At 38.5% G+C, this 24,996-nt stretch overlaps 1 protein-coding gene across 1 annotated transcript in view; it reads right to left on the bottom strand.

Annotated features, from left to right (window-relative positions):
* Dpyd (dihydropyrimidine dehydrogenase) overlaps positions 1 to 24,996 on the bottom strand; it is a 752,991-nt gene that overhangs the window by 85,802 nt on the left and 642,193 nt on the right. Inside the window, exon 20 of the mRNA XM_050160025.1 lies at positions 18,676 to 18,855. Coding sequence (XP_050015982.1) covers positions 18,676 to 18,855 — 180 coding nt within the window. The remainder of the gene's footprint in view (positions 1 to 18,675; positions 18,856 to 24,996) is intronic.

The raw sequence follows: 24,996 nt of genomic DNA, 5'->3' as shown, positions 1-24,996 counted from the left end.
GCACCCCATCTCCCTCCTCAGCCCGGGGCCGTGACCTCACTCCACTTCACAATACTATTCTGGCATCTTGAGCCTTGGGCATTCGATAAATATAATAGGAGTGAATGTTTGAATGTTTTTTTGTTATTGGTTTGTGGGGCGAAGGAGAGATTTTCTCTAGTGTTCTCTAGGAGATTTCCAGAAGCAAACCTTCAAGCAGGGATACAGAAAGCACAGAAGCCTGGTACACACGGGGAAACACACACACACACACACAGAGAGAGAGAGAGAGAGAGAGAGAGAGAGGAGATTGGGAAGGATTTAGAAAGCCATTTGTACATTTTCTTTTTATCTCCAGGGACATGTGTACATCACAATGCTTAAGGGGAAAAAAAGCATTAGCAAAAGCATTACTTGCATTTATAATAAAAGCATAGTACAGCCCTCGACTGGTAGATCGGGGGTTTCCTGTCATTAAATGAGTATTAGTCATTACCTGGTACTCTGCACAGCAATGCACATTAAAAGCCCAGGGGAAGAAGATGCTTAGCTCGAAGGACTCTGAATTCCATTCAAATACCCAATTAATGTTTAGAATGCTAATTTTATCTGAAATTCGGGTGACTTAAGAGAAAGAGGAGGCAATGCTCATATCAACAGTTTGGCTGGGCATTCAGCCAGGCATTCACATACAACTAGACAGGCACGGCTGGCTGCTGGAGGGGAGAGCCAACATTGGGAGAACAAAGCAGTCCACTGGAAGCCTCTGCAGACCTCCGGAGCAGCCAGCCCCCTCTTTGTCTGCAGGCTCGCTCTCTTCTACTCCCTGGCTCCCTTTATCGCCAACGCTTTCAAAGGCATGAATCACCAGGCCAGAAGGACTAGGTTCATTAAGGTAATTGGTGGGGGGAATATATGCATATCAATAAATATGCAAAGTGATAACCAAAGCTGAATTTGTTGTGGAAGAGTTGAAAGTCAAGACATTCAACACAAAGAGGCAAAAACAGACGGAGAAAGAAATGAACCCATGAGCTGCGTCAACAAACACAAGATTCACGGGTGACGATCACCCAGTCAATGAACAGGGAAGCAGTGTGACTTTGATGGTAGAGGCCTGAGGACAGCAGAATCTGCAAAAGTAGTGGTTTATTCTGAGTCCACAGACAGTGAGCATGGTCAAGATTAGTCCCCACCGCAATTGACTATCTCAGGGAATGGAGAAGAAGGTGGAAGGGTCATTGATCTTGACATTTGCTCAAGATTTAATTGAATCCTCATCTGTTATCTGCCAAATGAGCATCAAATCCCAAGCATTTGAAATAGTGGTGCTTTCTGCATACATTGACACATGAAGACAGTTGAGCACAGTACACAAGTGTGCATGGGACAGGGCTGGAATGCTGTTCCTACTCTTCTAGCTCTGGGCCTTTATCTTTTTCAACAGGACAGAAAAAAAAGGGAGAATAATGAATACATTGTTGTAAGGATTAAGATAAAAAAAAAACATAAAAGCGCTCCAAACAATGCTAAATAACAGCCACTGGAAGACTATTTTTTATCATCATCATGATTACTAATTCTACTTTCTCTTTCAAAAACAGCCTCATACCGAAGAACTGATTCTAACAGCTTTGTCTGGTTTACAAGATGAACACATATCTGAGTGGCTGGCAGAAGCAGATTTTGCCTGGCCATGTTTTCCTTGAGTGTAATTTAGAAGCATCATTGACCTTCTACAACAGTAAGACCAATAGTACTGCCAAAATACAGGGTGATGAGGCCCTGGTAGAGAAGACTCACTGGAACAGAGAACTCCTGGAAGTGGATAAGTCAGTGTCTAGAAAAATGAAGTTGCTATTAAACAAGGGATTATTATGTTTCTGATCATAATCCAAAGGGCTAGGGAAGGAGGTGAAAGACTATTTTGTATCATACAGAATTTGAAGTACTGTAAGAGTCACAATCATAAGTAAAGGATGATGTCATCTCTTTCATTGACTTCATACCTCAAGTTAGAATAGAAAGCAGTACAGATTTGCAGCCTTTGGTGCATATGCATAGAATGTCCATATACATACATATACATGTATGTATACACATATGCACATAACAGTTTTGTGCTGATTTACAGTTTTTGCTACCCTTCATTAAGAAAATACTTAAAATCCATTCCATTAGTTTCCAATGAGCTAAGGAATGCTAAGGAGCAGAAAGGACATAGATAATTTGATGCAGAACATGCAGGACTGGCTTCTATATATGGAAATTCATGAGTTTGCTTTTGTCACATGGATTTTGATAACCTGACATAAAACTTTTGTTTCATTCTAAGAGGAACAGCATAGCTAATACTATAAATTCAGTTAGATATCTCTGCCTTACATATTTTGGTAGCAAATTAAATTTATCACTTCATTATCCCTTCCTGGCAGTTGGACGTTGTAGACTTTAATGGAAGGTGCTGGAGTCGTTAATAGAATCTTCTCGTCACAGTTGAAGGAAATGTAGAAGTGAAACTCAAAAAGATTTGATGGGATTTATGCCAAAAGACAACGCCACCTAAGAGCACAAACCGAGACTGAAGCCCGAGCTTTATCAGGGGATAGAATTAATTACCTACCAGACATGTAACTGCTACTGAACTATAAATACAAATGGAGCAGACTTCACAAATGATTATTTAGCCAGGGCTGTCGCCTATGGAATGGAATTAATGAGAGCATTTACATAAAACCTATACTGTTTTCACCCCTCAGGACTGAGTTGATGTGTCTCTTCCCCAAAGCTTCCAATCCCACAGGTTGATATGGAACCTTGCATTCTGTTTCTTCAACTCTGACAGCGTAATAGCACTAGTGTTGAAAGGAGGTGTGCGCAGTGGGTGAGAGGTACAAACATAATTAGCTTTGTAGCTTGCTTTGACTACTGTGTGCATCGTTAAACCTATTTAACCTCAATTTCCACCTGTGTGAAATGCGGATATAGCTATAAGTACATTTCATCAATATTTAAATACATATGCACTTTATAAATAATTCTGGAAAACGTTGAGAGGGTTTTTTACTCAACTAATGTGTATTTTGCAATTGAACATCTTGCAACATTGTGGGGTTTATCTGGGTTCATTGTTGAGTTTTAATTATCTTCTGCATAGCGCAACACATAACAAACACTCAGGAACTCTTCAGTGAATAGACATCTATTCAAATCATTAAAATATAAGCTCAAGGTTCCTGTGTAAGGTGGACAGAATGTAAAAACCTAATTAGGACCAAGATCACATCTGTCTCACACACACACACACACACACACACACACACACACACACACACACACACAAAACCTGTGAGTGATATAAGATGTGCATCATACCTGTTTCTCATCATTGTTTTCAGGGAGATGGGTCTTAGACAGTAAAAAGTGCAAAGCCAGAAACTTCAATATAAAAATATTTGAAACAAAATTTAGTTCGTGACTCTGCACAAATTTGCTACCGTGTACAAAATATTCACAAAATGTACCCGGAGTGAATAGAAATTCAACCCCTAATGCTTTGCCTTCAGTTCTATAAATGTTATGATTTTATTATGGGTTATTAAGAATACTACTTCAAAACAGAATATGGACGAATAATGTTAAGGCATTAAAATTTGCAGACATGTCTCCCAGTGGTTTTGTTTGTAGAAGGGTGGGACATAAGGGCCAGAGAGTCCAGCCCTGCGTGTAACACACTATCAGCAATCAATTTAAGGTTGTGTTCTGGAAGTTTTGGCCTCAGGCAAGGCCAGCTTTTGTTAACAGAGGCTGCAGGCATTGGCTGATCCTACAAAGCAAAAGCAGTTGAAGGTCTACCAAAGGACCTAATCAAATTCTCCTTCTTTAAGTAGCAGCTTCTCATCTGAATCAGATGCCTCATCCGCTGCCCACACCCTCCTCCAGGGGCCAGATGTGTCCCTGCTTGGTTCCTAAGCCTGGCCAGCCTCCTGATGTGAAAGGCCTCCAGTATTTCTGCTCCACACCCAGCTGCTGGCAAGGGGGCACAGGGAAATGCATTTGTTTATGCCCCCAGCAATCTGTTTTCTTGGAGCTAGTTTCCAGCTAAGATTTTTATCAGGGCACCAATCCTTCTTTTCCAGTGGTTAACTTCACAAGGGTTTTAGTTCCCACAGGCTACCAGATTAAAGTCATTTGGACATACAGAATGCCTTTTTAGTTGTTCTTAAATAATATGTCTTAGTTCGTGTATAAATCTTATGAAGTGGTTACCCCCTGGTTTCAGAGTGAGTTGTTTGGCTCTTCTTTTTTAAAAAAATACCTTCCTATATTTATACATGCCTATGTATATAGTGGAATGTGCAGACTCCCACACATATGATTAGAAGAATTTACACAAATACGTGTGTCTAGCCAACTCTCACCACCAAGAGTATAAAACTATCACTCTAGAAACTCCCCCTTGTGTCTCCTCTGGTCATTCTCCTATCCTTGTTAAGATTTCAAAATAGGACGGACTTCTTTTACTTTAAAAATCCACATTAAATGGTTTATTACATTCACTTGTGTCCGGCTTTTTTATTATAATATTCTCACATTTTTATTTTTGTCTGTTTTCTCTGTCGTTATCCTTGATACACATACACATATGTATGAATATATACCTACAACCCTGAGTCCATTTCGTGTCGTTCATATAAATATGTTCTTAAGACTGACTATTTGGTATTAGATAACTGATTGGGGGCTCATCCGTGGAGCAGACTGGTTTTCTCTCTGTCTAAGCAGTCATTGACTATCTGTAGCTCTTTATCTAGGAGTGGGGTCTTTTGAGATTTCTCCATCCATGTTGATATGGCAACTGTTGTCATTGTTCATGTCTTTAGGCGGTCATGTTGTTGAGCCTGTATGGCTATATCTTCCTTGTCTTATATAAAATACACAGTCACTCAGCAAATATCCTCATCCTCTGTCTTAAAGCTCTGAATATTTACTTTAATTTTTGTGTATAAGAAGAAACTAGTCAAAAGAATGCTTAATGTGCCAATTTATGCCTTATTTAGTAAGCTGCCTTTCTCAGTGCTCTCTTCTCTTGCCAGCATTTAATATTGCCAGCCTTGTTAATTTCAGTAATTCTAGCAAATACGAAATTAGGATTTCTGTTTTGGTAATTTCAGTTGTCAATTTCTACATAGTCCTGCCATTTACTCAAGCTGAGTGATGAGAAAAGGTGCCTTGACATAAACACTTCCTGTCCTCCAACTGCTAAGCTTTCTTTTGGTTTTCAGGGGTGTGGATAGGTGAAAGACCAACTACCACCGACATAATATATCACAGAGGGACTTTTCAGAATCTTCCTGAATCAATTCGACATAGATCTGTTCTTTTTTGGGTCCCCAAAAGAAAAATGGAAAAAAGGGGGCAAGTGAGTGGCCTCATAGGTCATCTATCCTCTCTACTCTCTGTCTCTTATTCAACTGGTATCTTTTCCAGGTTCTGAATCCTGCTGAAATCAGAGAATGCATTCCTTTCAGTCAAGGAAATTCATCCGTGCCATGTATTAGAATCAAATGCTTCTGTTATTGATTCAAAAAAAAAAGTGAGAAAGAAAACCATTATATTCCATATGATTTGGGCTAAAGAAAAAGAAAACGTTAAACACAGTGCAAATCAGTGGAACTGTTCTTTCATGTTGCATCTTACAACAGCTGAATATTCTATATGGCATTTCACAGAAATATGATTTGATTTGAGAACATCTGCAGCAGTCTGGAACACATTTTCCCCTGTACTTGACTTTCAGCTCATTATAGCTCTCAGATGTTCTCACAGCAATCCTGTGACATATTGGAGTGTTACTGAACAAACATCACTGAAGCCTGTGTCTTGAGTAGTGTCAATCTGAGTTGAAAATGTTTCAGCTTTCTTAGCGTCAACACTGGAGGAATTTAATTAACCCACTGAAACTTTCAAAATGATGGCTAATGCATTGGAAGAAATGAGAAATCAGAGCAGTGTGGGGGTTGGAAGCCGAGAGCAGATAAGCTTAGCCTCCCACGAGCTGATGCCTGACGCCCCCAGCCTGTGCCTCTGCAGTTCAGGAGAAGACCTGTTACAGCTCGGCAGAGCCTCCCACAGTCTGCCCTGAACTCTCTGGCTGGTTGCATAGTCCCCTTGGAGATGGAGAAGGTGGAGGTGGCAAGTACCGCTGTCACTTGCCCCTTGTCCCCACACAAGGTCAGCTTCCAGCCTCTAATCAGCTTTCATCCAGCTGTTCTGGTGTTTTCAGTAGGTGGGGCTGCGAGACCAAGGTCAGAAGAGAGCTGTAATCAGTGACACGGGTTTTGCCCACTGCTGCTATTACATTAAGGAAGCAGCTGGTGAGATAATGTATGCCAAAGTGCTTTGGAAATTATGAAATGCTTATGTAATTGTTGGGGATGACTGCTACTATTGTTTTTTTTTTTTAATTTCTAGGATGTAGAAAGAGCACTGACCTGGGCTATTGAGTAGCAAAGTCCATCAGAAAGCCAAATAGATGGGTGTGTAGGGTCCACAAAGAGGTCTATTGATTAGTGGGGACATTTGAGGGCTAACAACATGAAGGGTAAAGCTGGCTCCATGGGTCAGATAAGAACATGTAGCCATGTGAGAGCCATGGACAAGACATGGGATAAAGGTATTTGAGGGACAAGAAAAAAATAGTGCATGGGAGAATGTCTTAAATGATTAACTTGAGGAATTTTCTCTGGGTCGGGTGTGGAACTCATGTCTGTAACTCAAGAATTCAGGAAGCTAAGGAAGAAGAAGTATCACGAATTTGAGACCAGCTTGGTCTACAAAGTTAGACTGTCTCAAAAGAAAAAAAACAATAAATGAAAAGTTTTTCTGTACAGATACAAATGATATTTATCTCTTGGCTGTGCTTGGTGCCTCAGTCTGGGGTATCAGTCTCCCTCTTACTATCTATTTTTGGTTCAGGTTCTTCTGCAAAACCTTTTCAAAGTCCTCTTCACTTCTGCCCTTTTATACATACTGACATTAGTAAAAAAAAAACACACAATTATAAATAATGTTCTGCCTAATTTCCATACTCATGTCTGATAGTTTCAAAAATATGGGTGATATTAGTAATCCATGGACACATGAAATGCCAATACTGTTATGAAGAAACCAAGAGGAAGGCATGCTTAATTATCAGAAAAACTCCAATACACAGGAGTGGCCAGCTGTTAAGTAGAGCACATAATACCCATCTACCAAAAGATGAGTACCTGGAGATGTTTGCTGAACTGGTGTCGAGTAAATGTTTGATAACTTTACCACATACAGCTTGAACATTCTGGGGGAGTGGGCTGCCTAGAATTCCAAATGTGGTGATTGAAGTTAGAAAAAACAACTGAGGAATAAGAGACAGTGAATAGAGCCTCTTTATACTAGAACCTGACCTGGGAAGGGTAGAGAATTCTGACCCACTTCATTCCCTCAGTTATCCTCTGAGCTGATATGTTATTTCTTCCGAGTCTCTGGATCCAGAAATAGGAAGTTAAAGATTGTTGTTGTTTAGCAGTGGAGAGAGAAAGAGAGAGAGAGAGAGAGAGAGAGAGAGAGAGAGAGAGAGAGAGACAGAGAGAGAGACAGAGAGAGACAGAGAGAGAGAGAGACAGAGAGAGAGAGACAGAGAGAGAGACAGAGAGAATGAGAATGCTTGTATGTGTTTCTGTCTGTATGTGTGTGTGTCTGTGTATATGTGTGTATGTATGTGTGTGTGCTAGGGTTTGGTGTCAGCTACCTCACATTCCTGTTGCCATGTTCTGTGTCATTATGGGCTGTATCCCCCACACTAGCAGTCAAGGTAAATCTTCCATAAATTCCTTCTTGTCAGGGATGTGTTCACAGTACTAAGTACCTAATCCATGGGTCGGACAGTAGCTGTGTCTACCACAAATACAAAAGGAGAGACGCAGGGGCTTATTGTATGTCTAAGTAATGATGGAAGACAATAGCACCGGCTTGCTTTGGTTGGCTTTACTTGGGACTCCCATTGAATATGAAGAAACACTTGGTAACAGTTGGGGTTTGGAAGACGGCCAGAATGAGGGTCAGGCAGTGATCCGCAGCTCCGTGTGACTGTGAAGAATAATGTGCTGGAAGACCCGAGAAAAGGGTATTATACTTTGAGATAAGGTCATAAGCAGGGAGGACCCAGGGAGTGTTTGAAAGATGGACTGTGGCAAATCTTCAAAGGGTGGCCTCTTTGTTTGCTGGTGAAATTCCATGCAGTGTGGCTACAAGGTGTGAGGGCTGGGAGCAAAGCCTTCTGAGTACCTTGAGTCTGCTGGGGAACTTCACAAACACTGCCTGAAGCTGCAAATGAAAGGATTCTGACCGGCATTAGTCACATTCTCTGTGTAGGCTCCAGTTCTGCCGTCTCAGACACACTTCCATTAGGTAGTCGTCTATGACTACAAAGCATAAGTACCAGTGTAATAATAACATCTTTCCTGGATTATGTAACATAATTTGAGTATTAGGGATTACGTGGCTACGTCAGTAAGGCACGAATTAAAAGTAATCAGGTTCCCAAGAGAAGTACCACTGTTCTGTTGATTATACAAATTTATTTGGTCAAACATGAGATGCCAATCTTTCAATGCATTAAATATGTCTGTTTTATCCTCCCTAAAATTCTCTAAAATTACACAAAGCTGTTTTGTACCAATGTGGCATCTAATTTTGTTGGTTTGTATGGTTCAGGGTCTCACACAAGTTTAGGTGCCTTCAACTCAGGGCAATTTTCCCAGCTTACCTCCCTAGGCTGTGCTTACAGAGACAAGCCACCCTGCCCAGTCAGTCCTACCATTTTTGAAATCAAAATTAAATGTAATTTTGTTTTGTTTTGTTGGATTTTCTATAAAAAAATATTAATTTTGTTTTTAATAGAATAAATTTAATTTTATTTTCAAATCATACCCTAAGACAAATCAGTGGAAGTTCAGTATAGCTGGAATTTCTGTTGAATTTTCACTTATCAAGAAAATACTTTTGACTTCTATAAGCACCTGAAAATTATTCTTCAACCTCATACATATTCCTTTTATACATGTCAACAGATGAGACAAAACAAAAACATGTTTGTCTCAGGAAGATCTTTATGGCTACAGCTCGGAATCACAAATGCTGGGGATTAATTGATAGTTATAAAATGATCTCAAATATTAATTTACCTGTTCATATTAATTGCATTTAAAAACTTCCAATCTTTTCACCAAATAAGAAAAATCCTATTTTATTCCTATTACTTAAAAGTCACACCAGAATTAATGTAAGTTGTGCTGAAGATGAGAAGCAGTTTTGCAGAAGTCCTAAGTATGTAATTAATATTAATAAGGTACATTCTGATTAAAGTAGTTATATTTGATGAAGTATGAGAAATTACAGTTAACCACTTACTTTCATGGATGACAAAGGAAATAATTACACTGTGGTTGGTAATTGGATATCAATTTTAGATAGTAATTAGAAACAAGGCATCACACTTTCTTATGTGTGTTGGACAAAGGAAAGGCGCCGTGGAAAGATGGAAACCCACGGAGCAGGTGAGCACAAAACATCTTGCTGCAGACGGGCAGCAGAAAGTGATTACAACCTTAAAACTGCGTGGCTGTGGAGTCTCTGAGCCAGCTGACCCGGTTCTGTTCCATTCACAGTTGAGAGTGGAAAGCTGTGTTCTGCAATAGCACATCTATGTCACGTCTACACAAGCACCAACAATCGACCACACCCTTCTGCTTGGCATGCCTATCTCATGGGGTACTCAGACACAGGACTCCAGGGATCCAGAGCTCTTAGCAGGAACTATGTCAGTGGTTTTCAACCTGTGTGTGGTGGCCCTTTTAGGGTTCTTATTCGCTATCCTGCATATCAGATACTTACATTATAATTCATACCAGTAGCAGAATTACAGTTATGAAAGAGCACGGATATTGCCAGTCAACACAACACGAGGAACTGTATTAAAGTGTTGCATCACTAGAAAGGCTGAGAAGCATTGTATCAGAGCTGCTCTTTGAAGTGACATCAGTGTAGACCTGGTTTAGGAGGAATGAAGTGGGGAGTATAGGATTTATAATGCTGACCATAAGCAAGGCAAAAATGACCCCTTCCTAGAAGTGAGGGGCTTCTACCAGTACCTGACCTAAGCGGTTTGTGTTAGATTCTGGTAATTCTTTTCTGTTCTGGTAGCAGTGGTTTGCCCCTCGCCTAAGTGGTTTGTGTTAGATTCAGGTAATGCCATTCTGTCCTGGCAGCAGTGGCGTGCCCCTCCTTTCTGATTGTTTTAAGAATGATGGTGAACTGCTTGTGACCCAGAACTAGCTACCGTGGTTCCAATTTCCTTAGAAAATGAGTGCTCACAAATTATTGAGAAGCCGTTTACCAAAGCCGTGCTTCAAAGGAAGAATGTGCTAGCCTTTAGCCAGATAAAATAACATTCATTAAGATCAGTGCTGGCACACGCTTTTAATCCCAGCCCTTGGGAGGCAGAGACAGGAAGATCTCTGTGAGTTCAAGACCAGCTTGGTTTACAGAGTGAGTTCCAGGACAGTCAGGGCTACACAGAGAAACCCTTTCTCAAAAAAACAAAAAACAAGAAGAAAAAAAAAGTAAAAATCCCCAGATCATGTTATAACAGAAAGTTAAGAAAATATAAAACTAAGGCAGAAGTGCTGTTTGAAAATCGACACAAATGTTGAAGTAAATGATTATTAATACATCTCTCAAATATTTATTCCTCTCCTAATGTTATCCATCTATTTCAGATAAGGATATATGCAGCCTTACCCTGAAATAAGTTAATCAATCTATCATTATACTATAATGCTAACTACTGTATTAATTGCCTCCCGTATTCAAGACACACAATAACTTCTGGTCTTCACAAAGTGCCTGTCAAAGAGATAACATCACCTTCATGGACCTTTATGCAAATGGGAGCCTAAGAGACTCATGTGCCTGGTCCAGGCTCACAGAGTAGTAAAACTTGAATTCACAGCGTCGGCTGCAAACATCTCTGTAGAATTGCTCTATCATGCTGTGCCTCATGGACTACTGGAAGGGGCTATTGAAGCTGGTAAGATGAGGGGAAGTTACAAGTGCGGTTACAGAATTGAATTCATTCCTCCCCCCACTTTTTTTCTTGCTTGTCTTACAGGCACTCAGGTTCAGTTGCCAATACCCACATGGTAGCTGTATTTCCAGGGAGTCTGACTCCTTCTGATATCTATGGGCAAGGCACACATGTAATAGATACATACACATGCATGTAAAACACTCTTATACTAAAATAAAATGAATCAATTAAAAACTTAAAACTTGTAATATAGTCCAGGATCCATGTTTTGTCCTCAGCTCAGTTTTGTAGTTGACCTAAATTTGCTCCAGAATCTAAATTTTATTGGATCTTTATTTTCATAAATACAATATGTTTAAATATGTGTGTATGAGTGATAAGTTTTATTAAACAAATTCTTGGTCAGATTGCACTTTCTCTACTACATTTTCCATGCCCTTCTATTGAATATCAATTCAGTGTGTATGTGTACGTCTGTTTCTGATCTTTCTATGGGTCCCCTTGATATATTTGTGTTCATCTAAACACCAAAACTTGCTTGCTTGACTGCACATTTAAAAAGCTCCTAAAAGGCCATGAAGGCAGAGAGTCAAAAATCTTCTAACTTTGCCATACTGTGTGAGTTATTTTGGTTATTCTAGCTCTCTCAAATCCAATGTACATTTTGAAATCAACCTGTCAACTTTAAAAACACATGTTAAAATTTTGAGTGCGATCATAATGTTCAGACAGATCAATCTGAAAACCCTGACATCTCTCCACATTTTGTCAGTAATTTAAGACTCCTTCAGTTTCCCTCTATCAGCTCATTGTCATAATCACTGGTCTGAAAGCTAATGTATTTTAATTTGGTCTAAAGTGGTTTATAGTTCTTGCCATGTTTGTGCCCTTTCAAATTTGATTTCTACTGGTTTTTATTCCAGCTACTCATACAAAAATGTAACTGACTTCTGTATATTGTTTTTGTGCCTTGAAACTTTGCCCAGGTCACTTATCCTTTTATATTTATATATCAATTTATATCATTTCTATATTCTATTTGGCATTTTTATGTCCACAGTCTTTATACTGAAAACAGAACAGTTTTAGCACTTCCTTTAAAACTAGATATCATTCATTTCTTCTATCGTTCTCTTCAAATATTCATTTCACTTCTACTACCATGGAATAGAGTAAAAAGAATTCCTCATCAGTTGCTGATCCTAAAAGAAGCCAGTTATTCTTCCAATGTTAAGCACTATGCTCACTGCTGAATATCTGTAGATTGTCTAGTGTTATCGTAATGAAAGGATGTTGGGTTTTGTCAAATAATTTTTTGGGAGTCTAATGACTTCTATCCAATACACTAAAACTGCTACGTCTCAGTTTATAAAAAAAAAAAGAAAGACAGATTAAGCAATTTATTGAAAAAAGTATATATATGGCAAAGACATCAAGAGAATGACTCTATTAATTATCAGAAATAAAAATTAAGGTAATAATACTGACATTAATAAACATATATTAAAAATAGCCAAACTAAAATGACCTAGAATATCAAATATTGTATTGAATGCAAAGCTAAATTTGCATATCCACAAGTTGCTAAAATGTAAAATGTTTGAACTACTTTGAAAATATGCATAAAAGTTTCACATAAACCATATAGTCACTTTTTGGCTATGCGATTAGATGCCTACATACTATCTAAGATATATAGAAATATGTAAGTGCAAAAACAAGTTGTACAAGAATACATTTCAAATACTAAGAAAGATGATGTTTTAAATTAATAAGCAAATTAGAGCATATTTATAAATCAGAATGTTCTGATTTATAAATTAGAATTTACTAACAATTAACACCTCAGTGAGTGAGAATTGTCACACACAGATCCTCCAACACACATTCTGTAGATTTCTGTTTAAATGGAAAAGCACATGACAAAGTAATCTTGATGCCTAGAAACTAGATGGTGTTTGATTCTGGTGGTGATTAGGAAGAGATGATGGCTAGGGAACACATACAATCATTTCCATGTTTGGTTATACTCTACCCTGTAGCTGAAACAGAGTCATGGTAAATGTATCTACTCATTTATTAAATACTCCATTTAATATCTATGTATTTTTATACATGCAGATTTTATACCAGTGGAAGAAAATTGAAGTAGGAAAAGTAAATAATATAAATAAAACAAATATATGTTTTAATACTAAGGACTGACTAAAAGGGCTTGTGGTCATTAGGCAAGCTCTTTCCCACTGAGCTATAATCACAGTTCAAATGATGTGAAACTTTAAAGCTGCAGCTTAGGAAACAGTCCTGTCTTCTGGTGGCTACCATCACTAGAACTTCTGTTGTGGCTATGCTACAACATATTTTTTTTCCTCTTTTTAGAAACCTGACAGTCATCACCATAGAAGATTACCAGACCCTCCTCATGATGATCTGATTCTGTGCTACTCTTGATTTTCAAACAACAGAAGAATGCAGGTGGTCATGCGCCTCCGTCTTTGGTTGTTACCTTCAAAACAAAGCTTTGTCCCCAAAGCTGCTCTACAGGCTCCATGGCAGCATTTCTGATCTCATCCTAATGAGAGTTCCTTAATGAGTGCAGATTAGGTTCACTTATTAATATCACTGATATGTATTTCATCATGCTTTAATACCTGCTGAAAGTAATTTGGCACGTTTACTCTTTCCTTATGAATGCCTGATATTCCTGAAAGACTAAGCTGGAATCTTAATTACAAATTGGCCTTTCTCTTTTTCTTCTAAATAAGAATACCACAGATAATTTGTGTAGTTTAATTCTATAAACATGTAGCATTGCTCTAGGTGCTTGGAAACTCAATGAAAAAAGCAGATCTGATATACAGCTTTAAAATGCTTATAATGAGTTGCAGCAATGGGCAAGGAGATACAGGACTAGAAGATATATTAAGTTTGCTAATTATGTGAGCAAAGGTCCCTGGAAGGAGAGAGGAAGTGATTTGATTTTCCCACTGAGATCGGAAACCCTTAAATGGCTTTATGGAGAAAATGAAACTCAAGGTATATATTAAAACAAGTGAGTAATCACTGTATTCATCTAGCAATTGAATCATTGTGGTGGTTTGACTAAAACTAGTCCTCATACTTTCGTAGGGAGTGGCACTATTAGAAGGTGTTGCCTTGTTAAATGAGGTGTGTCACTGGGGATGGCTAAAGATTTCAAATGCTTAAGCCAAGCCCAGTGTCTCTCTTTTCCAATACAGATGTAGAACTCTTTGGCTACTTCTCCAGCACTATGTCTGTCTGCATGCTGCACATATAGACCAAACCTCTGAACCTGTAAGCCCAGCCCAATTAAATGTTTTCCTTTATAAATAGAGTTGCTTGGGTTGTGGTGTCTCTTCGCAGCAATAGAAACTCTAACTAAGACAACCAGTCTGCCACTGTCCTACATGATGGACATTATTATAGACACTGGTATATAGATGTGGACCCTCAAAAAGTTTGGCGCATTTACAAAGTCGAGAAAATGTAAGTAGGCTTCTTGGCCTACTTCATTATTTCTTCTGGCTTCTTTCCAGCTCATTTTACTAAAGTGGGCTCATAAAATGAGACTTATGGGTTTGTCTTTATTACTTTTTCATTGCTGTGACTGAAATGCCCTGACAGAAGAAACTTAAAGGAGAAAAGGCTTGTTTGGACTGAAGGCATCAGTGGGTACACTCTGCCATGGCACGGAAGGCATGGTGGAAGAAGCAGGGAACTGGATGATCAAACCGTTTTCACACTCAGTGTCTTCACCACTGCTCTCTGGCTGTGAAGAGATTCTAGGACCAAGGCAATTCTTATCAAAGAAAGCATTCAACTGGGGACTTGCTTACAGTTTCAGATATTTACTCTATAATCTTGGCCGGAAGCATGGCCCACACATGCAGCTGTAAAGTAGTTGAGGATAACATACTGATCCACAGGCCCAGAGTGAGAGACTGGGCTTGGCATTTGCTTTTGAAACCTCAAAGCCTACCTCCGGAGACACACTTTCTCTAATAAGACCAATAACTCCCCAATACAGACACACCTCCTAATCCCTCTAAACCTTCCAAACATTTCTACTCCCTGGTGACCCAGAATTCTGACATATAAACCTATGGGTGCCGTTCTCATTCAAACCACCACATTTCGGAAAGAGAGAGTGCATAGAAAATGTAACTAGGACATAAAGCTTCCCCCAGTGAGTCTCTATAGCCTACGTGTTCCACAATCTTCCTTAAGAATGCCACTAGGTGAAGACTAGTGTCCAAGCGCATGAGCCTGTAGAGGGCATTTTACATTCAAAAAACAAATTTCAAGGTTGTTTTCTTGCCTGTTCTTTATAATGTAATAGATAGAGGGATAGCCTGGTAAGCCTGGTGAATATCTGTATACATTCTGGCCCCACCTTGCATTCCCACATTAACCCAGCTGCAGAATCAACAATCATTAAGTCTGTCCTAAGATATAAAGAGAGTTAAGATGGGGGCTGTATATCATATTTAATGATGTCAGATTCCCCTCTGTATGCTGTGAATATGTTTTATTACCATTGGTTAATAAAGAAGCTGCTTTGATTAATGGCTTAACAGAGTATAGCCAGGCAAGAGATATAGAGATATAGAGAGAGATTAGGTAGAGTCAAGGAGATGCCAGGTAGCTGCCAAAGGACAAGTGCACCGGAAATTTACCAGTAGGCTGCAAACTTATGGTGATACACAGATTAATAGAAATGGGTTAATTTAAGATGTAAGAGCTAGGTAGAATACACCTGAGTCACAGGCCAAGCAGTGTTACAATTAATACAGTTTCTGTGGGATTATTTGGGTTTGGGCAGCTGGGAAACACAAGAGCAGCTTCCACTTACAAGTTAACACATGTAAAATTGCAGTTGTATGATACCTCCTGGGACTCAGATCCTAGAGGGGGAAAGTAGTTCTTGTATAGACGTCAGAACCTTATATGAGAAGATGGTAATATTTAAGTTTTCCCCGTTGGAAGAGAAAGCTGCTTCAGAGACAAGGAACAGCATGTGAGATGCATCAAGCCCCAATTAGGTTGAAATCCTGGTCTTTAACTGTTTCCCTTCCCTGGCACATTAGGGCTAGCTCAGTAGTTCTGCTCTCCCTCCACCAATGAACTGAACACTAGGGGTATTTAGTTCTATGCTCTTCTGATCAGAAACGTTGCTGCTCAATTATTAGACTGTCTGATTTCTCTCATGGTTCCAAAACAAATAACCCCATCATTTTTCTTATTTCTCATGCCCCTAAATGACAAATGCTAACACTGAGTTTACCAATTCCTTGAAAAAATAGCACACGTCACTTAGCCAACTTCTTTGACTAGCTAAGATCTCATAGGGTCACTTTTTCCATCATCAGACTCTGCATTGCTATTGTTTTTTCTTTCTCTTTTCAGGGTGTACTCTAATTTAATCTAGCATGGTTTATGAAAGTTTAAGGAGAATATCACTTGTCCTTTTCAAATGAGACCCAACTAATTCTGATGGGTATTTCTGAGTAGGATCTACACGCTTCTCATTTTTTCTGCAGCATGAAAACACTGTAAGGTAAGCTGTCATAGATAGCAGGTTACAATGTATCGAGAGGTTGATCTCTCTCTCTCTCTCCTCTCTCTCTCTCTCTCTCTCTCTCTCTCTCTCTCTCTCTCTCTCTTTTTCTCTCTCTCTCTCTCACACACACACACTCTCTCTCACACACACACACACACACACACACACACACACACACACACACACCATATTAAGAAGAAATAGACAGGAAGCCAGCTAAAATGTATGAGTCCAGAGATTTTAGATTCACTACTCAGGATGCTAACCTTCAGGCAATGGCTCCTGTTGTTTTAGTCATACCAACTTACACCAGAGAACCCAGGGTCTATTACTAGACCATTTTCTTGTTTCCTATTTTATCCGAGAAATGATCTAGCAATCTTTTTTTTTTAAAAAATAATTGAGAATACTGAAAATTATACTAATGATCTTGCTGAAGGCTGGTCTTACCAAAATAAAGTCCAAATCTGTTTCTAGACTATTAGAAAATTCTATTTCCATTTACGTCACAGACACAGATGCCCTCTTCCTGATCCATCATTCCTTTGAATATGGAAATGGGGAGATGGGGGCGAATACTCTTTAAAAGACAGAACATCATAGCACAGAGAAGCTGCTTACATTTCAGTTCACATGGCACACACCCGAGTTTAGAGATGGTTATAAACGACCACGTCAGAAACAATTTCCTTGAGGTAGATATTTTTACATTGAATGTGTGCAATGCCATCTATGATTTTTTTAGTTATAAACAACCTTAGGGTATTGCTGATCATTGATAAAGGCAAGAACACTCCCTGAATACTGAAGACTCAGTCTATGATAATATGATTAGTTACACTAATAATGCTGCTTAGGCACTGTCTTCTAATTACAATATTATAAATATTAATGTCACAGCCTTTCTGTTTGATTGCCACTCATGAAGTCATTCATCATGATATTTTCCTGGAACCCACTTTGTACATTTTCTTTTTTTCCCTCTTTCTCATTACTGAACTTGCAATCACACATATTATTCTTCAAGAATTTTTTTATTTTTGGCTATCTGTTAGGCTAAGGGCAGTGATATTTCTCAGGAACACTACCCATCTACGTGTTGTATTTCCCCAGTCTTGCTGAGCCTCTCACCATCATCCAAGGCGGCACACCCATGGTTTTTGTTTTCCATTCTTTTTCATGTGACCTGTTTCAAGTTAAAACTCATGTGAATTATTAAATGCTTTCTTAAAGAATCTTTTCATACCGCCCCCCTCTCTCTCTTTAAAGTTAATTATTGATGTAGTGACAAGCTGAAAAGACTAAGAATTATAATTTTTTTTCTCCCTCATTCAGGACTCAAGAAATATCTTCTGACAATGGTTGTCTATTTAGAATAATACAAAGGAAACACAAAGGCGAAACGCTGAAGGTTGTTTTAGAAGAGAGTTGCTCAAATCACTGTATTATACAAGATGTAAATGTAGTGTATATTTCTCAGAAAATAGAGAGAAAGTTAGGCTGCAACCTTTGGAGCCCAGGTTTAACCACACGGCAGAGGCAGTTACAAAAGACACTGATTAGATTTTAATTTTAAAAATGGCATCATATTATTCAGGACTCCAGTGATTTGATTGTCTTGGAGATAGAAAACTAATGTTATAATCGCCAGAGCTTGTTAAAAAAAAAATAAAGAAATCCCATGTTCCTCACTGGAAAGAATGCTAGTCATCGGTATAGTCAGCAAGAACTCATAGGCATTTCATATTGCAGACTTCCATCTTATTCTTTCATATGACCTTGTGTTTTATCAGAAGGTAACTCAGAGATCTTTTGTATAGCTGCAATCAAGCTTGCTTCAGAGCAATTGTACTGTAAAAGCAAATCAACATCAAACAGGCACTGTCTTTGGTACCTTTGGGGAGGTATGGCAAAGCAAATAACCTGAAAGAGAAAATGAACCCAAGCAGAGTTCTCCATTATAAATACAAGAGAAAACAGCACATACCTGTCCTGTGAGCTCAGCAATACGTGGAACTGGTTTCCCTTTCTGATGACTCAGAGTGACTGGACTCTGCCCATCCCAGTCTGCTAATTCTTCAATGCTCTTCAGATAAAGCAGGGCTTTGAGGCCAGTGCAGTAATCTTCAATCACTGTGAAGTCCTGATTCTGAATAGCACTACATACCTATAGGAAGGAGGAATAGCAGACGAACATCAGACCAAGAGTCCTCTCTTCAGACAGACATAACCAGTTATTTGACAAGTGTTCATATTCTTATCTGTTGTCAGCATCGCAGAAGAATAGCTGGATGTGAACAGGAATGAGAGGCACGTAGGGAGAAGCCCTGGAGATGCAGAGGAACCGCTAGAAGTATTGAATCTTTTCTTCAAATTTGTGTGCCAACATTTTTACAGGTGTGAATATACATCGCAAAGCATAGTAAATTATATATGGTAAATTTGTGTGGGTGACTGCACACCAGACATATCTCCATACAAACATTAAACACCAGCCTATGGTTGAATTTTGGTATGACAGAGGCACCAGGTTTCTCGCTTTCCCTGTCTTTTGACTATATTGCCAATGAACTGTTCTCAGGCCTTGAAGTGTTAAAAATGGCCTCTCTGGTGTTGGTGTCAAACTTTTCGACATTTACACAGATTTTTCTTGACAAGCCCATGCTTGAGAAACATATAGCTGAATTACAGAACGAAAACAAAAATTGAACACAAAAATAATCTCCTAATGCTTTATGTTCATGTCGGACATAATTCACAGCTATCCTGGGCTGCATGTGGGCTGTGTCCACTCACTAGTGCTTTTTTAGTACGATGTTTTTGCTGCTTTTGAGGTCTTTTCCTGTCTATATCCAGGTAGCAGTCAACCATTCTTCAATTTCTTAATTGCTACCTTTTCAGGGAGGTTCCGGGATCCCAGAGTAGGTTAGGCATCCCTTTACATACAGTTATCTTTGATTTATAATTAATGTATGATTATATGCTTGGCAGCTCAGTCCTTAGCTTCACAGAGGCTTAACAAAGGAAAATTGTATTTATTTGGGTCACTATATTTTTTTCAGCAACTACCACATAATTCGACACTTGCTATGTACTCAGTGAATTGAATTTGCGGTTATTAGGAAAACTTTTAAGTGAACACATGTCATAAAATACAAATAAGTCACCCTAGAGTTACAGAAGAAATAGAAATCAGCAACCTTTCCTAACCTGTATCAAATGCACCCAGTAAAGTAATCATCCAACTGAAACTAAGAAAACCCATTTCACTTCTATTCTATGTTTCCTGGTGCTGACGAATATGTATGGACCATTGGTTCTAGTGCACCCTACCACATCTACCCATATTCACGTTGTACATATAAAACGGGATAATTTCCCCACTCTGCAGTGCACTCTAAATCAACCCTAGATGGTTTTCTGTACCCACAATAGTGTAAATACTGTGTGAACTCTTCTGGGGGTTTTTAATTGGGAGAAAAACAGTCTATCCATGCCCAGGACATCTGTGAAGCATGCCCCCAGGGGAAGTGTTTTCTAGTTTTCTCCTTTATCAATAAAAAAAATCAGGAGTCAGATATTGAGGTAAGAACCTGAATGATCAGAGACGTGGAGAAGCCACCAGTGAGCTCCTTTCTTTTCCGTTTCTCCATCCCTAAAGGCCAAGATCCTCTTTCAGGCCTGCCTTATCTACTTCCTATCTTTTATTTCTCCTCAGTTCTCCAAAAACTCTACAGCTAATTTTGGTCAGCTAGTGGCTAGCCCTACTCTATGACTCAAAGCAAACTTTATTGTCTAAATGTGATCAAAATATCACACAACACAATTGTAATTATTTCCATATATTTGCAGTCTCTGATCAGGTTAAATAGTTGGTAGACAATCTATGGCATGAAGGGTGAGCTATGGCTATCAAGGTACTGGCAATGGTAGAAGGGAATTGGGTCAAATATGAATTAAACTTCACCCATATGGGTGAATGAATAAGGTTCTATTTCAAGGTTTTCTGATGTCTTCTAGGCCACTGACTAAATAAACTACTTTAATATCTATGCCTAGTAGTACTACTTGGTAATTAGAAATATTAGTAAGTTGGTTTGGAGAAATTATTAAAATATAAGGCTATCCAGAATGGTGGATTAAGAAGGGAGAAGAAGTCAAAGAAAGAAAGGGGGAGCTGTACTAGAGGAGGAAAAAGGAAAAGAGAGGGGAGGGGAGGAGATGGCAGGGCAGGGCAGGGCAGGGCAGAACAGAACAGGATAGGAAAGAGAATCTGCTTAGCTAAGAGTTCAGTGTCCATGATGCCTGTGTAAAAGGCAGCCAAGCATGGACTCTTCTGGACAAGTTGAAGCTTAAAAGGAAGGCTAAGGAAGTAGGTCATGTAGGGCAGTAAGCAGGAAAGATGTGAGGGGCTTAAGTCAAGTGTTGCAGAAAGCTTGCAGGAAACCCAAAGCTGAGAAGTGATCCGTAGATTTAGCAATCCAAACAACACTAGAGGTGCTTGCATTCATAGGGAAGAGGCTCTGTCCAGGCCAGAAACTACTTTGTTTGGGAGGTTAAAGAATGGATGAGGATTGAGAACTTAAGGTATAAGGACATCCTGAACTTGTAGGACTTTTAGCTTCTGTTAGGGCAAAAAGAGAGACCTAGGGAATATTGTTTTCATTGCTCTATACTTTATTTTTTAAGTTATGGTTTATGAGGCTGTAGGCACTTTATTTTCATAATAGGACAGAATGACTTCTATCCACTGAGCTTAGGTAAGATGCCCTGAATGACAGTGACATAAGACAAAACCAATGAAATATTTAACACGAAAGGAGTTAAAAATAGGCCTGGTTCTCTGGTCAACAGCTTTTAATTATATCATTTAGTCCTCAAAATAACTCTAACAAGAAGACTTATATTTTAACCATATTTTTATAGATAAGGAAATGGGATCTTAGAAAGGTCAAATTAGGAACTGAAGGTCCATGTGCTGTGGACGCTTACTCATTGCCACACAGGACTGATGGCACTAGAGGACTCATGAACACATATGGTTCAAATCTGCACAGGGCTCACATGGTCAAAGGTGAGGTAGACATAAACAGAGACAAAGGAAAAGTCATTTCAAAGTAATAATAATAATCATTCCTAAACAGTTTCAACAAACATGTTTAGTAACATTTGATCTTCAAACCCAGTATGGCTACATTAAAAATAAAATTCATGATGATGGCTAAAAATAATCAAATTTTCATTCATCTTCTATATTGCACGGGAAGAGTGAAAATAATGATAAATCAAACCCACAAAAAGAAGAAATAAAAGGTCCTAATTCCCAGTATTGAAATGTGATTTTTTTTTCTATTAGGTAGGGAAAAATATAAGACTCTACTTCTTAGGCATAGTATTAATAAACTTTCTCAACATTGATAACATTTTTGTTTTTAGCAAAATTTTGAGCACCTCATAATTTCCTCCACAGGTTTTCTTGTGATTTTTTTTAGCTGTAGAAAGCAACTAATACTTTCTAACACCTTCTTTGATCATGCTAAGATTATAAATTTATAGTATATGCTTTTACTATGTGTGTCCTAGCACACACACACACATAAGAAATGTGATTTTTTTGCAATAACAAAACAAACCTCAACATATAAAAAAATTGGAATAACCCCATGTATCTTATTGGATCACCATGGCTTAAAAGTAGAATTCAACAGCAAAACTAATTACAGAAAGCTCACAAACACATGGAAATTAAACAGTGTTCACCTGAATCATCAATGGGTTGAGGAAAAAATAAAGGGATAAATTAAATATAACTCCAGTAGTACAGACACTGAGAGAAACAATAAATGGGACCTCCTGAAACTGAAAAGCCTCTGTAAAGCAAAGAACATGATCACTAAGGCAAAATGGAAGCCTACACAATGGGAAAAGATCTTTACCAACCAGACATCAGACAGAATGCTGGTCTCCAAAGTATATAATGAAATCAAGAAATTGGTCAAATGAATAAATAATCTGATAAACAATGGGGTACAGTCCTAAACAGAGAACTCTTAACAGAGAAATCTAAAATGGCTGAAAGTCACTTAAGGAAAAGTTCATCATCCTTAGCCATCAGAAAAATGCAAATCAAAACAACTGATATTCCATCTTACACCTATAAGAATGGCCAAGGTTAAAAATACTAACGATAACTTATGCTGGAGAGGTTGTGGGGTAAAGGGAACATTCTTGTATTGGTAGTGGGAGTGCAAGCTGGTAAAGCCCCTTTGGATATTAGTATAGTGATTTCTGAGAATCTTAGGAAACAACCTTCCTCAAGACCCAGCAATACCACTTTTGGGTATATACCCAAAGGATGCTCAATTGTACCACAAGGACATGTGCTCAACTATGTTCATAGCAGCTGGTATAGGAGGTTCTTCTGTCTTTGTGTTGCTTTCATTGGTTAATAAAGAAACTGCTTTGGGCCTGTTGATAGGGCAGAACTTAGGGAGGTGGAGAAAATTAAATGGAATGCTGAGAGGAAGAAGGCAGAGTCAGAAAGATGCCATGGATCTGCTGCCTGAGCTAAACATGCTAAGACTTTGCTGGTAGGCCACAACTTCATGGTGATATACAGATTAATAGAAATGGGTTAAACTAATATGTAAGAGTTAGCCAATAAGAAGTTAGAGCTAATGGACCAAGCTGTGATTTAATTAATAGAGTTTCTGTGTGGTTGTTTCGGAGCTAAGCTAGCCAGGCTGTCAGGACGAACAAGTGGGTCCTCACCCTCAACAAGCAGCATTGTTTGTCATAGCCAGAACCTGGAAACAACCTCAATGTTCCTCGACCGAAGAATGGATAAGGGAAATATGATACGTTCACACAATGGAATATTACACAGCAGAAAAAAATGACATCCTAAAATTTGCAGGCAAATTGATGAATTTAGGAAACATCATATTGAGTTAGGTAAAACAGACTCAGAAAGACAAATATCATATGTACTCACTCATCAGTTACCTTTAGATATAAAGCAAAGAAATCCAGCCTACAATTCAAAATCCCAGAGAACCTAGACAATGAAGATCCTAAGAGAGATGTACATGGTTCTAATCTATATAGGATGTAGAAAAATACAAGATCTCCTGAGTAAATTGGGAGCACAAGGACCATGGGAGAGGGCAGAAGGGGAGCAGAGAGGAAAAGAGGGAAGCAGAAAAGAATGTATAGTTCAATAAAATCAATTAAAAAAGAAAGTAAAAAAATTATTCTTTGATAAATGGAATCTAGAATTATTTTAACAAGAATTAACAGAAAAATATAACCTCAGTCATTCTAGATTCTTTTCCAGAGGGAAAGATATAAATCTATTACTTTTCATAATCCAGAAGCATGACATTTGTATAGGGCAAACTCAGCCAAGACTGAATTATCAGAGCACAGTCTTGGTATCTTTGAAGTTTTAAAGAACATTGTGAAGCCATGTGCTTTATATGCCACAATGTTAATGTTCTGCACAGTTGGGACTACACCAAGTATGAGAACTGAAATTTAAAGAGAAAAAAGAATTATACTCTAGCAAGTGGTGGGTGTCAGAGGCAGCAGTGGAATCTGTAGGCAGGTGGAAGGGACCACTTACACGTACACACATACATAAAGCAATGTCCACACTATGTATCTTAGTTCTTAATTGATCTACTTCAGTTTTACTGTCCAATAGGATTGAATGTACAATTTTTCTTGAGGGAATTTCTGATACTAGGAATTTTGCATATTGATATTCTCTTTAAAACTTTTAGGTTTAGGCTATAGCTCTGTGGTAAGCATTTGCTCGGCATGAACAAAATTCTGGTGTATTAAAATAAAACTTAATACACATGAGCCCATCTGGAGAGCTCATTAAAATAAAGATTATGTAGGTTCTTAGTGGGAAACTGGAATTAGGTCATTAGTGGCAAGTTTCAAGGATGCTGTTGGACCACACTTGGACTAGTTTGGAGTACTGGTAAAGGTCAATATCATCTACACCTAAAATACTGTCTGCAAAACTGATTTCTTCCCAACGTTATTTTCTCATTTTTCCTCTATTAGCCTTATTAAAATCTTCACAGCCCTTAAAAGAAATCTTATTTATAAGACTCTGTGACTGAAGAGACAAGAATAGTTTTCTGATTACATAATGCTACAAGACAATAAATGCTATTATTTACCATTAGGAACTGAGCTTCATCTGTAGAATGTGACCCCAGAAACTGGAAGGGCTCAGAAAGGTGCCTGCCATGTCAAATTCACATTCCACGGAGGGCAAAGGATGGAAATGCCA

This window comes from Alexandromys fortis, unplaced genomic scaffold (genome assembly GCF_014885135.2).
Source record: "Alexandromys fortis isolate MF-2015 unplaced genomic scaffold, M_Fortis_MF-2015_v1.1 scaffold_19, whole genome shotgun sequence".
NCBI classification, from domain to species: Eukaryota; Metazoa; Chordata; class Mammalia; order Rodentia; family Cricetidae; genus Alexandromys; species Alexandromys fortis.
Note: the sequence above shows the minus strand (reverse complement) of the source record. Positions and strands in the feature narration are given on the sequence as shown.